We start from the raw sequence: 17,092 nt of genomic DNA on the forward strand, positions 1-17,092 counted from the left end.
GCTAATCTCTAATGAGTCAAACTTTTACCACCTTTTTGGAGGAAATAAAACCGACTGGATCCAACTTAAGCCCTATTCAGATCGGACTGGTTTACCTGGTGGTAAAACACTCACATGTGGACTGCAGTAAAATCACCACAGGACTACAGACTGTTCCCGAATGTTAGCATCACATGATCACATTCATAACATTCGCAAAAAGTTTTGATATTTCACAATTTGGTTTCATTTCCGTTAACCTGAGGTTTAAGTGCAGATGCTCCAGACCTTTCCATTCTATTGGCAAGGCTTTCGATTATTATTATTATTGTTATTGTTATTATTATTATTATTATTATTATTACATTTAAAGGACAATTAACACATATTTTGCACAAGAAAAAGTGTCTAGTCTTGGTACTTCTACAAGATTTGCCAACCAGGTAATGAAGTGACCAGTGAATGTGCACAGTGTAAGGCCTACAGCAGTGCTGCTGCTCTGATGTCAGAGGAATGTGCATACGGTGGTCCTATGAAGTCCCCTTGGATTGTACAGCAAAAGATGGGCTCCAGTCAGTAATTGTAAACTTAGAGTTTAACGTGCACCTATATGGTAGTTAGATTGCTGTACGGCTTATAAAAGTGTAGATGTACCTTTTGGAGAAAACAGTTCCGACAAAAGTATTGGGACACCTGCTAAATCAGGGGTCAATAATCAAGGGAATAAAAGAGTTTGTACTGTTTTAGCTGAAGTAACTGTCTCTGCTATCCAGGGAAGGCTTTCTAGTAGAATATAAAGCATTAATGTTAGGTTTTCATTGCATTCAGCAACAAGAGCATTAGTGAGGTCAGGATGTTGAATGATTATCACCCCACCTTAACCCCAACTCCCCACCCCTCTAGCTAACACCTGGCATTAGGCATAGTGAAAACAGGTTCATGTTGATCTGCTCCATAGAGTCCTATTCTATTGGCAGTATTTCTCTTTAAGGACTAGACAATCTGTGTGTGTGCATTTGTGTGCATCCGTGTCAGCAATGGGTGCACCTTAAAGTAGCTGAATAGATTCTCTAGAAGGGGTGTCCACAAACATTTGAACATGAAGTGTAGGTTGCTAACTCTGCTTACCTGTAATTTGACCTCAATGGTGTCAGGAACTGGATTTTTGAGTTGGAGAATGTGCACTGAGTGTCTCTCAATAGATCAATGCAAAATACAAAATACAATCAGAAATAGGATAATCTACAGCTCCCTCTGCTGGATAAGATTAAAACTTACCACTAACAAACTACCTCAGTCCCAGTTCTCTACATATAAATGAATTATGTAATAATGCAGACCTTTAATGCTTTAAAAATCATGAACTTCTGAAGGGCCTTCAGCCCAGTTAATTTTATTCTGTTAAGGTCCTGTGAAGCCAGTGATGGCAGGGGCCGGTACACATTTGGAGCAGAGAACATGAGGTCCATGGAACCTGGATGCTTTGGATGAGATGTTTGACATGTGAATCCAGAATCAGAACGCAGTTTCATTCCACAACCTCTGAGCTGAATTCTCACTCAACATGTGAGGGTGCGGGGAGAAGGAGGTGATAATGGCAGATATTATCTAAAAACATATTATTCAAATTTGTAAAGTAATCACTAGATATTCTCAAATGTCAGAGATTTTGTCAAAGATGGGCCCAACACACACTAGTTCCTGTTGGAGATGTGTGGATAACTAATTAGAAGCATATTCTGTCAATGGCCTAAACTATAGACCTTTTGGAAAGGTGTAGATGACGCTCTTAAGGAAGCATTTGAACAGAATTTCCCACAGGATGCTTCTTTGTGGTAATACCTAAAGGCAAGTCTCTAAAGGAAATATCTCTTGGGAATATTACTCACAGCAGCCCTGTTTAAAGTGTACCTCCCTTTAAAACATATGGATCCAAAGAGTATGGCACTATGTCTACTGTGGCACGTTCCTGAGAAGAGGGCATTGCCACGGTGGCTTTGGTACTCGACTTACACAGAGAGGCACACAGAAGCAGGCTGGATGAACTCTAAAAGTGCCTTTATTTACATTAAGAGGGGCCCTTACTGCCAAGAAACTCCAGCTTTACCAACAAAGCCCTGTCTCTAAGCTCAGCTTCTTCTCTCTCCTCGTTCCTCCTCATGTGGACCAACCGAGCCCTTTTTAAAGCCCTCCTGCAGCACACTTGCCTGATCGGCTCCAGGTGAGGCTCAGTAGGGAGGAACTGGGTGGGTGTCTGCGCCTCCTTGCTGCCACACTACTAAAAGGGGGCAAATAGCATATTTTGTAAGGCTCCAAAAATGGGTGTTTACTAAGCACTAAACCATGGGGCCCTATCTGTGATCTATTATTACAGTGATTACAGTTTTTTTATTATTATTATTTACTTTTTAATATCTTCCTCTCTCAGTCTCCATTTCACCTGATACCTCTTACACCATGCCCCTTATTTATGGGATGACATTTTGTTTTGGAGTGGGTTGTTTTTGTTGCTTGTTTATGTCATTTTTAAAATTCAGCTGATGAATGTATTGATGTTTGCTGCTAAAATCATTAAAACAAAATAAAAATGTGGCGTCTGAAAGAATGTGATAAAATGTGATGAACTTCGCCTAATTTGACCAGGCACATGAAGTTCATAATGTAAATTTCTCACACACCTGTCTGTCTCACGTCCACATATTCTATTACAGTTGTCTAATTCATCAGGACTTCATGCACAGCCAATAATAGTGGGCTTAACCACCCTTGGCCTAGCGAGACATTGTGGCATGGACGGTATTAGGTGACGGAAGGCATTCCTTATAGAGGTTAACTGGTCCACTGTTGCTTGTCAATTGCTATGTACCCCTCGCCAGAGTCGTTGTTCCCCTTTGGCATTAGTGCCCCATGGGTGAGAAGTCAATTCTCGGCGGCTCTACAACATCCAACAAAGTTTCCGATTTCTGAGACGCTACCACCCTTATGAAACCCATATCAAAGTATTATGACCACCCTGTTCAGAATGAACTTGACCCGGTACGTTCCAGATGCCACGTGGCAGGGTTTGCTGCATGTATAAATAAGCGAGCACACCAGTCAGTTGTAGCAGAGTGCAAAATGATCGTTATGGGCAACAGATGCGATTTGACTGTTGTCCAAAGGGCAGAGCAACCAGTTAACCTTTTCTCACAATATGTTTTTCTCTGTAATGAGCACTTTCCATCACCTAATACAGTCTGTGCATGACATCTTGCTAATGTCATCCGAGTCCAGTGTGGCTATTCGCACTGTTAGGTAGGTAGTCATAATAATCTGACATGATATATTAGCATATCATGATATAGAGACCTTTGGATCCAGTTCAACTTCCAGTTTTGTGAATTGATATAATTTACAGAAAGTGGATGTTATGAATACATTATGTGGCAATATGGGACACAATCTTAAAAGGTTTAGATGAATATTTTGGATGGTTTTTGCTGCTAAATAATTTTGTTTATGTGGTTTTACATTTTACTGCACTGATTTAACTTACAAAGTGCAGTTTCCACATTTCCCTCCACTTCGTCATTCTTCAGTAAGTTCTTCTGCACCATGGCTTCCACCTCAGCCTCCAGCACTATCTTTTTCCCCTCTAGAGGCACAACCTCCAGTTCTGTTTTTTTCCTTTTCCTGCTTTTCTTCTTTCCTCACCTTCTCCACAAGGCCCACCTGGTCCTTCACTGCTCTCTTCTCCTTTCCCTCTGGCTTTTTCCCTTCTGCCACATGCATGTCTGTCCTCCTGTCCTCTCTTCAGCTTTCTGACCCACTTCATTTGCCCTTTCTCTCCTTCTTCCCGGTCTTTTCCTGTTTCGTGTTTTGTGTTAGAGGACCACAACGGTTCTTTAGAATAGATATCAGAACACTGATATCACACCTCTTCTGTGTCTTAACTCCACCAGATTGGATACTTAGATACTGGGACCGGTGTACAAATGCACAATTTACAGATGAATTATGATAGGTTATACAGGTGTAGTCCAAAATCCGAATTAGAGACCACTAGTGAAATTGTTTTAGCTGTGCCACAAGAAGTGTTTAGGCCTTGGAGATGGTTTGGAGGGTGGTGTTTATGTTTTATCAGGGACCGAGATGTTCTGCTGAAGGCTGTTGGGCAGAACTGAAAATGAAGAAGTGAACCTGAGCTGCAGGTGTATTACGGGAACTACGGGAACAGGCAGTCTCCAAGCATCAGAGAATCTTTAGGTGTCTTAAAGTCTCTGAAAAGGTGAATGAGAAGAAATGAGTGAATGGAAAAGTCTACACCACACCACACTCAACAATGTATTCATTTAGAAATACTTAACTAATACATTACAACAAGGCTTGTGTGGCCAATATGGATGCTTTGCCCTGGTCCAGCTTTGTCTCTGAGAAAGCATGATTGAGGTCTGCAGTGGTCATCTTCAGTGATCAATGGAAACAGGTTCTTAAACAAGCTGCCAATAAACAAGGTGTACAGAGTGGTTGTTCAGATTATATTGAACATTAAAGCCTTGATTAACATTTTAAATAAGGTGTTGATCAAAGAGTCACTAAACATGGATGTTTCTCAAATTTCCTCAGAATTGACTCATTTTCTAAGAACAGGCTCTGCGGCAGAGCTCCTTGTACTCCAGCACTAAACACAAAAAAACACTAGATGGCGCCAGCTGTCCAAATAAAATGTTTTATGCCTGTCCAAACCACATAGATGTACACTGTTCTGTATGTTTTGTAAATAATAGGCTGTTCATGGACTGATGCTAACTTCCATTCCACATATACTTACTTATATCCTATAGATCTAGCTCACTAGCGCTAAAGTACTAATCAAAGGGGAAGACTGGTGTAAGGCTTAGTGTAACAGCTGGCTTAGTGTAACAAACCCAATAATTTCCAATTTAAACATCTCATATTGGTCTTCTAAGAAGGCTGATTGTCCAAAACAACCATTTTTCATCATTAAGTTAATTGCTATGTCATTATTTTGAGATACTATCTCTTTATCTTGCAATATTAAGTAATTATAAGAGATACTATCACTCTATTTTGAGATATTTTTCCATTATTTTGAGAAACATTTCTGCTATTCTAAGAAGCCTTCGCATTATTGAAGACTCAATATTTTGAGATAGCTTCTTTTTATTTTGAGATAGTACATCATGTATTAAAATACTATCTCTCTTTAAAATGCTAAGTCATTCTTTTCAGATGGCCTTTCAGAGGATTTCTTATTTTGAGATAATTTCTCAATATTTTGAGACACTCTCTCATTATTTTGCGATGCCTTCTTGTTATTTTGTAAAGTTTTCTTGTTATTTTGAAACACTTTCATTATTTTGAGAAACATTCCTGTTATTTTGAGAAGATTTCTCATTATTGAGATGGTCTCGTTATTTTTAAGATTCATTATTATTTGAGATGCTTTCTCATTATTGTGGAAAACATTCTAATTATTTACTGAAACCTTCTTGTTATTTGGAGAAATGCTCTTGTTATTTTGGGATCCTTTCTCATTAGTTTGAGAAACTTTCCCATAATTTTGAAATGCCTTCTGCTTTTAGAATGAAAGAAAATCGTTTTTTGCACGTTTACTGTATCCTCTGTCGTTTGTGAGCATGTGTGTATATATATATATATATATATATATATATATATATATATATATACCTGAGGGCTGCTCTGAAGGCATGGTTCTGCAGGAAGCTGCAGTAATTTCCTCTAGCCTGCGTCACTAACGCTCGAACCGGCCTGAAGCCCAAACCACAACCACATGGGACTCCAGTGCATTCCGCTCCTCATTGGAACTCAAACCAGAGAGAAAATACAAGCTCTGTTAATGCCAGGGGCCAGCGAAAATACAGCCAGCCAAAGGAAGAAACAGCAGACCAAAGTAAGGGGGAAAAAAATTGACTTCATTTAGATCTGCTGCTTATTTCCGTTCGTTTCTTGAAACACTTAGCATTTTTTTGACGTGAGTAAATCATGGGAGCCTTCAGTAGTTGGTATGAAGCAGAACCAACTACAAAGATGAAAGGTTGGATACACGCCCCACTCACTACAGCTACTCTAACACTTAATGCCCCCTCCTATCAGATTCTGCCAGTTTCACAGATGGCTCTGTGTTTGTTATCTCCTCTGAATTTCTCTGAGTTACACTCCTGGAGAGCATGCAGGACCTGCTGTTGCACTGAGTTCAATCTACATAGTACAGTCATCCCACTTTGTAGCTCAAGATCAAAGGCGAATATGCATCTACAAATGATTCCTGTGATCCATCAGAAAACCACTGTGGACTAGTATCAAAGGCAAAGCCAGATTAAGAGACAGATTTACAGGTGAGCACAGACATGCGGTGTGGCTTTACTCTCACAGGAGCAGCAGGTATTTTCTTGTCTCCAATGTCTCTACTGTTTCAGTGTGAGGAGTACATGTCCCAGCCACTGATATTTCTTACCTCAAACAGAAAGGAAAACTGACTCAGTCCATGAGGATCATCAGGAAACATCCCCACAAAATTCAGATCACCACATACAGACTCAAAAATATCTGCAGAAGAAATGACACCACCCTTTACCTGATAGCAACAGAAGAATCAAAACAGTCTCCAAACAAAGGAAGGTGCAAAACTGCTCGCTCTGCCCCCTGCTGGTCGAATAGTGTACTGTAATCTGGAGGATAAACAAGATGAGGCAGCTGCAATCACAGGGTCTAGATCAGGGTTGAATTTCCCCAGTGGATCTTAGCTGAAAGATGATTCTTAGAGGGTTGATCAAGCATCACTCTAAACACTCTTTCTACAAGATGACCTTAGCCCTAAGATGCTTTTGGATAACTAGGCTCTATTCAGTAACCCACACCGATCAGTCATAACATTAGTACCACTGACAGGTGAAGTGGAAAACATTGATTATCTTCATCTACAGTGGGATCTGTCAAGGAGTGAGATATATTAGGCAGCAAGTGAACAGTCACAGGTGATGTGTGTTAAAAGCAGGAGAAATGGGCAAGCATAAGGATCTGCACCACTTTGACAAGGGCAAGATTTTGAGGGCTAGACAACTGGGTCAGAGCACCTCCAAAACATCAGACAGGTCTTGTGGGGTTTTTCTGGTATGCAGTGGTCAGTATCTACCAAAAGCGCAAAACCAGTGATAGGGTCATGGGCACCTAAGGCTGGCTCATTGATGTGATCCATGGAGGCCTCATTTCACAACTTACAGGACCTAAAGAAGCTGTTGTTTACGTCTTGTTGCCAGATACCACAGGACGCCTTCTTGTGGATTCCATGCCTCGAATGGTCAGATCTGTTGTGGCAGCACAAGGGAGACCTACTCAGGTGGAATTAATGTTATGGCTGACCAGTGTATGCATGTTTTTGGAAGGAGGTGGCACATACGAGGTATCTATGCAGTAAAAGTGCCACAACTAGATCTCAGTGATCAGATTAGATCTCTTAGATCTTCCTCGTCCTCAAATTAGAGCTTCCTCTTCTATGCAAAACTGCCCCCTAAAGATCTTTTCAATGGATGCTTTACAGAAGCATTTTTTCTAAATAGAAAAAGGTTCTAGGAAGAATCCTGAAACTGGATTTACCCTCCTCAAGTTCTTCAAGCTTTTCAAATGTTCCTCACACCCCCAAATTTACTTTTTAAAACTGGTTCTACAAGGAACTAAAATGGTTCTTCTATGCCATCTCTCAAAGAACCCTTTGTTCTCTGTTTAAACAGTGTAGCTAGCATTAATAATGGTTACTTGCCATGTTGCTATGTCCTTGAAATGTGAGCTACAACAAGAAAGCTTGCTTCGGCTGAGTGATTCATTTAATATGCAGTTAATATGCAATTACAAAGACAATAGCCATTGATTAAAAAAAAATCCAACCCTTATAGTATGAGAAAAGCTACTTTGGCTATTGGCTATTTTAAGATTAGCCTATTTTTGTAGTGCACCTTGAGTTACGAAACTTTACACAGTATTGATGTCTCTGTTGTACCAATTACTCATGAGATTGTGAAGAGTAAACAAGCTTACCTCTTCATTTTTGAAGTCGTTGTCCAAAGCATTGTTGCTAAACATTGTAGCCAGCAAGCTAGCTAGCTGGCATAGTGCAATTTGTTCTCAGCCAGATGTCTTAGGTCTATTTAATGACTTATGCTAAGCCAATCAACATACAAATGAAACAGGAGGCCGTCTAAACAGTAAAAAAAAATCGAACCTGTAGACAAGCTAACATTTTTCTTAGATTAAGTAATGCTTGTTTTTTTTTGTCCTGATAATGACCTGTTAAGATCTGTTGCCAACATCAAATACACTAAATATACACATAATTTCATAATTAGGCTGCATTCTCTATAGTATTATAAATACATTATATGGACAGAAGTACTCGGACACCTGCACATTACACCTGCAACTACATCCTGTTCTAAAATCATAAGCATTCATATAGAGGTGTCCATTCTTTCATTAATGCTTAATAAGGCAGACTGCAAGGCTAGGTGCTTGATTTTGTACACCTGTGGCCATAAAACTGAAACACCTGAATTCAGTGATTAAGGTGAGGTATATACTTTTATCTATGTAGTGTATCTATCTGTACTTTTTTTACGCTCTGTTGTACGTCATGATGGTGTTTAGGCCATTCTACTCTCCCTGAGCTGAGCTAGAATTATGTTAGGTTTATGTTATAAGCTAGATGACAATGATTGCCCTCGCAGTGCCTGCCTATTTGTAGTGTTGTGGGTATAACACTTCGCAACCACAGTGGCCAAATTCCAATCCTGGAAGACCACGACACTGCATAGTTTATCATATCCTTTGCTTCATGAGTCAGATCGGGCTATGTGCAATGTCATGGCCCTCCAGGCTACACCTGTGATCTGCACCTCTCATCTTGAATGAAGTAATAGGTTTTAGATGGGATGGAGATGTGAGTGCTTCTGTATTACAGTTGATAACTGGTTCACTATGGCGGAAGAACATATTGGAGTTGGATTGCAGCCCAAATCCATAAATGCTCTGTTAGGAATGGCTGTACAGTTTACCCATTAGTCAAACTAAATAAATAAATAAAAACGCCTGATCGAAAGCATTTCAATTGGTTAGGGATGGAGTGAAATTTATGTCTTTAATTTTGCCTAAAGTTTCTGTTAAGAATTCATATTTTATTTCCTCTAAGATGTTTTTCTTTTTTTAGTGCCTTAGAGAACCTAGAGAACTGAACGTGTTGGCTTCTGTGCTGTCTGTATGTCTTTCTTGTAGCACTGCGAACCAATTCACTTTATTCCCTGGGGCCAAATTCACCCTTCTAACAAATAGTGCCAAAAAGTTGAGATTTGATCTAAAGCATATCCAGCATCCATCCATGTAGCCTCTCATGTGTGACCATTGTGCTTCAGTACATTGAAGAATAAAGAGTATCATGTACTATTGACATGTGTTTCCACTCTGTACTGAGATTTGGTTTCACATGAGACAGCATATGGGGTTAGAGGAAAGCGAACTGAAATATCTAATTCAGTGAGTCTCACTGGCACGCTGCCACGTATCCGATATCTCTTTGAACGTAACTCCAAGGCAGACTCAGAAAACTAACTCACAGCTTATGTAGATTGCAGTGTAACCCTGCGTATAACCCACTGTACAGGTTCCAGTATTGAAACATTGCACAACGTATCTGTTTAGCCTTACCTCATTTACCTACCTTCCCTTCTTGCTTCTTGTATTCACTCTATGGACAAAAGTATTGGGACTATCTCGTGCCTGGCATTAGGCATTATGCCAATCGATTTGTGTGTATCTGCTCCAGAGAGTCCTATTCTATTGGCAGTACTTTTCTACAGGGAGTAGACAATCTGTGTATGCATTTGCACATCTGTGTCAGCAATGGGTGCAACTTAAAGTAGCTGAATGCATTCATACATGTTTATGTTTTCCCTCATATTTTACACTTGATTCAACTAATTATTGAGAGGCTCATTGAGAGGCTGCTCATGTGCTGGGTTAATGTGTTAGAGTGGGGGAAACACATACTATGGAGAGAACGAGGCCCCCTAGACCGACTTTGGGAACCATGTACATAGATGCTGTGTAAATTTTGTGTTGACTGAGCTTTCATTGGTTCTTTGTTATTTCTTGTATCAAAATCTTAAAGTGACAAACTTTGATGATGCAGTCTCTGTCCAAGACATCGCTACTAGTAATGAAGAATCACGCTTATAACACCATACATACACACAAGTCTTCAGAACTTTACTAGAGAAATGGGACACTATTCTTCCAAAAGATATTTATAATGGGCGTTTTGATTACTCTGGAGAGAGCTGCCTAACACTTTGGTCCAAATTCTCCCTTGGCGAACTGTAACTATTGGACCAAAGCCTTCAATTCAGGCCACAAATATTAAAACTACTTATAAAAAGACTTTTGTGGAAAGCCTTCCAGGCTAAAGGCAATGGACTTTTTAGGACTGTTTTAGACACAGATCTTCAAAGCTTTATACTTTCAATGTACTTTAAGTTAAATGTTACTTTAAGTTAAATGTTACTTTAATGAAACTCAATTCTTGTCAATTCTGCCAAGAACCAACCATAGTTCTGCTAGAAGCTTGTTGAGGGCAACCTAAAGCGCCTGGACAAGGTGATGTTTAACTAAATATGTATTGTGTTGATTTAAAAAAACTCTCCGAACATTCAAACTTGTGCACCACATGTTTGTTTAGTTCTATTAGAAATGTTCAACAATCAGCCTTAACATTACAAGTAAAGTGAAAGACACTGATTATCTACAGTGGCATCCGTCAAGGAGTGGATATAATAGGCAGCAAGTGAACAGTCAGTTCTTGAAGGTGGTGAATGTGTTAATTTAAGAATCTAAGCCACTTTGACAAGAGCCAATTTACAATAGTCAGATGACTGGGTCAAAACATCAGGCATGTCTTGTGGAGGTTTTTCTGATATGCATTGGTCAGTACCTACCAAAAGTGCTCCAAGGAAGGACAACCGCTGAAAAGGCAGGGCACCTTGAGGCTCCTTCATGCAGACCCCACCTCACAACTTAGAAGACTTAAAGGATCAGCTGCTAAAGTCTTACCACAGGATGCTTTCAGAGGTCTTGTGGAGTCCATGTCTCAAATGCTCAGATCTCAGGTGGCGGCACAAGGAGGACCTGCTTGATATTAGACATGGGGTGCTAATGTTATTGCTGATCATATGGTTTATGTTATATAAAGAACATTTCAAAGAAATCATGGATGAATGTTTGTAAACCTCTTAACACTACTTGATAATTTGACTTTGGCTAAGTACTCAGCTAAAAGCAGTCAGCTAAAATAATTAAATAATGAAATAAGTAAAACCGCTTTAGTAAAAAAAAAAGGGGGGATTGGTCAATTCCCCTATTACTTCCTAAGCATATTGGTGGCCAGTCTGACCAAGGGCAGAGCTTACATACCACTAGAAAAGGAAAAACTGGTGGAGCATGGATCATAACAAACTAGCACTGTAATGCTTGCGAATGTAACAAATATTGAAATTATATATATATATATATATATATATATATATATATATATATATATATATATATATATATAATATATATAATAAATAAAAAATGTTGACATTATTTTCTAGTTCCCAGGAATCATTAGGCCTTTTCTGAAGCCCTAGAAGGCCTCGAAGGTTCCCCATTGGAAATCTCCCATAGGTGTTTAGCTAAGTTGAGACTATATATAGATATACATTTTTTTTAACTCATCAAACCACTCATTGACCCATCATACCCAGTGAAATGGGGGACTGTCACCCTGGAGGAGACCACTCCCGTTGGGACAGTACTGGTTCATCATGAGATAGAGGTGATCAGTCACATTGCACTGATTTGCAGAGACATTTCCCTCTGGCGGAGTAACTGTATTATTTATATGTGTTATTGACACAGATTGTCTGCCTTCAGACCACAGCGTATAGATCATGAAATAGCTGCTTTCAAAAGCAGAGGCTCGCTCTCTGTGAGGTGTGATGCTGGAGATAGAGTAGCCTTTGTCTCGTGTGGGATGTTATCACTGCTGACATGCTACCAACGCATTTAGAAGCCATCTTGAAGTGTCCACTTAAACTGATAGCATGTCAAATCAACCCATGGAGTTGGAATGAGCAAAAAGTCTCTGTAATGCATATCAGTTGCTGGGCTGTGATGCACCATTCTTTCCCTTTCTTTCAGCCTCCCATTGTCCTTGTTAAAATCATATGAAATGCATGGCATAAATGGTGGAACTAACTCGATTATGAAAATCCTCTCCGCTGTATTGGTAATGGGCTGTGGTGACTGGGGAATAAAAGCTGTTAGCCAGACGTGCCTGTGTGCGTGTGTGTGTGTGTGTGTGTGTGTGCGTATGTGTGTGTGTGTTCATGCATCTATGTGTAATAGAACCTACCAAGCTTCTCTGCTACTGTCTGCTGTAATATAAATCCCTCTTGCACTTAGTATTCATCCATTTTTAATGAAGTGCCTCAGCTGTGTGTGTGTGTGTGTGTGTGTGTGTGTGTGTGTGTGTGTGTGTGTGTGTGGATGACAGAAGAGGAGGAGGGGGGGTTGAGGAGTCTTGAAGGTGTGGCAGGGCCTAGTGAGGAAGAAAGAGATAGAAACCACAGAACAGGACCCTCTGCCCTCGAAGCCCATCTCCTGTGAAGGGGGCAAAAGTCATGAGCTGACATCACTCTCCCGGGCAGTGTAAAGTCTGAAAACCTCGCTAAACCCTCCCAGTGAAAAGAAATCAAAAGGAGCAGCAACACTCAGGGGCCCAAGCATGCTTTAGTAGGCAAGGCAAATGAGCAGCCAAGCCTGAGGCCTGCTGTAGCAGCTCTTTCTCTCCCTGTGTGCGTGTGTGCATCCCTTTTTGTGAGCTGAAGGACCCAAGAGTGGGAGACCACATGGCACTGGACATATGAAGCAGGCCAACAGGCCATCTACTGACGAAAGCTGTGAGCAATGATTCAGATGAAGGCAACAGTCATTGGGAGAAAACGACAAAAGGCAGCTGGCACTGTTCTGCTGTAAGCAGGGCTCAGAAAAGGTGTGTGTGTGTGTGTATGATATATCATGTATATATATATATGTGTGTATATGTATATGTATATAGGACACCATGACTGCATGAAGTAAAATATTTGATAAGCTGTTTATTTCTCTGTGGAATTTCATTTCGTTTATCTCTGCACAGCAGCTTACAGGGAATTGTGACAAAATATAAATAACAAAATTCAACAGTGTTTCTTTTTTTTCTTTTTCCTCGTTTAATATAATTACAAACCTCAGTTAAAAGTGGCAAATTGTCTAAAGTCTTCAACATATTTCCCATTTCTCTTTCACTTTCCAAGAATGTTAACATTGAACAACTTAAAAAAGTATGATATTGTCATTATATACAGCCATCCTCTATTGGCAAACAATGCTAAGAGCTTATTGGAATTCCACTTTCATATGTAGAATGCAAGGAAAAGAAAAATACAATTATGTTATACAAAGATCAAAAATACTATTAAAAACCCTTATTATAAATGGCAGCGCTATATTAATAAACTGCTGTTGACATTTTACATGTAAGTACAAAATCCTGTTGAGGTAGTGCCCTCTGAAGTCACTTTTCTTTTTTTTTTTTTTCTTTCTTTTTTTTTTAAATGTTAAAATACTGAATAGACATCACTCGAGTTTTTCGTTTTATTTACAATACAGCAAATCTATGTTCTTTACTTCATTAAAATTCAATTCCTTTGGTAAACGTAACGGTCAGAGACGTGCAGTCCTGCAAGTGTCAAATTGTACATTCACAACATTTTTGCATCTTTTTTTTTTTTCATTTTTTTGGATTAATTTCTTTACATAATGCAAAAAGGGGCAAATGCATTGTTTTACAAAAAACAACAACACACAAAAAAAAAGCTTTTTGTTTCAATTAAGAACATTCATTCGTGCTGTTCCACCCCTGACCCTTTGTTTTGTTGTTTTTGTTTTTTTTTTGTATTTAAGAGAGTTTTCAGACTGCATTCTTTTATAACCCACCCACTGCTTCCCCCACAGCTTGCTTGTCATGCTTGTTCTGGGGGGAGGGGGGGGTATACAAAAGGTCAAGTTTGAAAGAATGGTAGGGAAGGGCAGATCCCATAAAAAAAGCTACCCATCCATATAAGACTATGTTCTCCAGTGTGTGTTCCCCTCGCTCGGGGTGTAAACATTAGAAGGGCACCTCGCCTTGGCCTCGTAAAGACATCTATCTCAGAACTGGTAAGAAAGGGTTGCATACCATACGGTCAGTAGGACTCGGCAATGGGCTAAATTGGCTGGGTTATCTTTTGATTATGAAGTTATGCTGAGTCCAATGTAGGTGCAACCAACAGAGACCCCATTGTGTTTCAGCTCTCACTGTTTCTCTCTGTGTGTGTATATATGTGTGTGTGTGTGTGTTTTCTTTTTTTCCCTCCCTTGCCCATATTAAATGTCAGCTTGGGTGGGAAGGAAAGCACGTGGTGGATTGTGGGAGGAAAAGGAACGGGGCCACATCATCGCACTTCGCTGAAACTTCAGTAGACTATGGCAGGGCCTGGAAAACTGGGAACATTCTCAAGCTCGCTTCATGGCAAACTCAACTTTGGTTTGTAAGACGACAGGAGGCGTAAGCTTAGCTTACACTAAAGAACAAACAGCTAAGAAATACTCGAGGCTGACAGAAGAGAAGCTGTTTTTTTTCCCCGCTAACATTCATGTTCGCCCGTGGAAAATAAACAAACAGTAAACAAACAAACAAACAAACAAACAAACAACCCAAAAAAGCATCTCTCACTCCGAAACGTGATTGAATATGAATTTGTGACTCTTAACTAATAAACATCTAAGACCTAAGGCGTGGAAAAAAGGGAAAATATCATTCTTTTATGAATAAAGTATACAATAAACTATGGAAATAAAGCATCTATAAAAATATACGTTTTTTTTTCCTTTAACAGAAAACATTGATATCTTATTTGTTTAATAAATCCTGTAGGCTAGCAGGTAAGACTCGGAATAAGCCGCAATCAAAACAGTCATCATCTGAAGGAGGAGAAGATCAAGAAGAAGAAGAAGGAGGAGGAGGAGGAGAAGAAAAGAGGGGAAAAAAGGAGAAACAATAAAACGTTCAGTGCAATAAATGGAGGTTGGATATACTCGGGCGCACGCAGACGGCTCCCTCAGAAGAGTTTCACGCGCTTACCCCCCACCGCCCTCCCTCCCTTCAGCGCCCTCTGCGCGGGCTGCTCCTTGGACAGCGGGCAGTACTTGATGGTGTGTGCGTTGTCGCCGTTGGCGCTGCACAGCGGGCAGGTGTACGCGCGCAGAATGGGGCACACCACGCGACCCTCGGGCGTCTTCAGTACGTGCGAGCCGTACACCTCCTCGGGCGCGCCGTTATTCCGACAGAACACGCAGATCTTGGGCTCCTGCTTGGCGCGCGCCGCAGGTCTCCTCGCCTTGCGCTCGCCGCCGAACAGCTCGAGCCCCGCGAGGCCGCCGCATCCGCCACCGCCGCCGCAGCCGCCTCCTCCTCCTCCTCCTCCACCACCACCACCACCACCGAACGCTGCGTCCCGCTCCAGGCGCGCGCCGAACGGGCTCAGCACCGAGAAGCGCTCCTTGAGCTCGAGCAGCGAGGCGGGCGGCGGGCTGGCGGGCGCGCAGCAGCAGCAGCAGCAGCAGTCTGGCTGGGCGCAAGCGCACGGCGCCGGGTCGTCCAGGCCCAGCGTGGCCTTCAGCGACTCCGTGATGGAGTTGGGCCCCGCGGGCGCGCCGCGCTTGCTGTTGCTCTTCGTCACCAGCGTGGACAGGCCCAGGTAGTCGTTCCAGAAATTGAAGGTGTAGTCGTAGGAGGCGCGCGCGCTCAAGTAGTTGTGGTTTAAAAAATCCATTTTTGTTTGTTCTTTTTTCTCTCTCTCACTCTCTCACTCCTTCTCTCCCTCTCTCCCTGTCTGTCTCTATGTCTCTCTTTCTGCGTAAAAAGTATTATTCCGGGTCGGAACAGCTCGCTGTGAAGAGATCTATGCGTCAGGAAAGAAAGTCCAGTGCTTGTGTTGCCTTGGCTGTCTCTGGGACTGGCCAGCAGGCGTGTGGTTATAAGGCTCCAGCAAAGGCAGCGCGCGGAGAGGGCGGGGCTCGCTCTCTCTTTCGTTCGCTCTTTCTCTCGCTCCCTCTCTCTGCCTCTCTCTCCCTCTCTCTCCCTCTCTCTCTCTCTCTCTCTCTCTCTCTCTCCCTCTCTCTCTCTCTTTCGTTCGCTCTTTCTCTCTCTCCCTCTCTCTCTCTCTCCCTCTCTCTCTCTCTCTCTCTCTTTCGTTTGCTCTTTCTCTCTCTCCCTCTCTCTCTCCCTCTCTCTCCCTCTCTCTCTCTCTCTCTCTCTCTCTCTCGCTCTCTAACCAAAGCAACTTTCAGAGCGAGCAGCTCGGCAGCTTTCTCTCCTGCCCTTAGATCGGAGACTTTCCCTTATTGCAGGGTTGATAAACTGACAGCCATAAGCTGCATTAGCTCGTCTCGTGCCCACCTTGGCGAGACGTCACTCTCTTATTTTTCTGATGCACCTCGCGCGCGTATCGGTAGGCGCAGCAGAAGTGCGCGTGCATTTCCAGACAAAACATTCTGTCGCGCTCTGCGGCCCCTCCCACTCAACGGTTTCCTGATTTGTTTGCTCGCGCTGTAGCAAAACCGCAGCGAAAAGCGGGGATGCTGTACACTTTCCTTTGTGTTCCACCTTTCTGCTCGATTTTAATGAACCGCTATAAAGGGTCATAGGAAGCAGTTGGAGCCTAAAAGGAGCAGGTTTATTTATTTATTTATTTTATTTTTGCGCGCGCGCACACTGCGCTTTTGTTCCGTGCACGCGTGAACGCGCGTACACCTGCAGTCCCAGACGCTGCTGCTTCAGCCCTGATGCATTCATAAGCACGTTTCAGTTACTGTACTTTTCCCATAAGATATAAAAGCGTGTGTTCTACTAAACGCTCGTGCCAACTGCCACTGCAGCAGCGGTAGTAGCAGCAGCAGCAGCAGCAGCAGAGGCAGTGGCAAG

At 41.7% G+C, this 17,092-nt stretch overlaps 1 protein-coding gene across 1 annotated transcript; it reads right to left on the reverse strand.

Moving 5' to 3' along the window:
* Positions 1 to 13,164: 13,164 nt before the first annotated feature.
* nanos1 (nanos homolog 1) lies at positions 13,165 to 16,231 on the reverse strand. Its single transcript, XM_072663286.1, has one exon. The coding sequence runs from the start codon at positions 15,939 to 15,941 to the stop codon at positions 15,228 to 15,230; it is 714 nt and encodes a 237-aa protein (XP_072519387.1). The 5' UTR covers positions 15,942 to 16,231; the 3' UTR covers positions 13,165 to 15,227.
* Between the last annotated feature and the right edge of the window lie 861 nt (positions 16,232 to 17,092).

Source organism: Salminus brasiliensis, chromosome 19, assembly GCF_030463535.1.
Source record: "Salminus brasiliensis chromosome 19, fSalBra1.hap2, whole genome shotgun sequence".
Classification (NCBI taxonomy): Eukaryota; Metazoa; Chordata; class Actinopteri; order Characiformes; family Bryconidae; genus Salminus; species Salminus brasiliensis.

Coding starts and splice junctions, on each gene's coding strand:
- nanos1 (XM_072663286.1), bottom strand. CDS start 15,941: ATGGATTTTTTAAACCACAACTACTTGAGCGCGCGCGCCTCCTACGAC.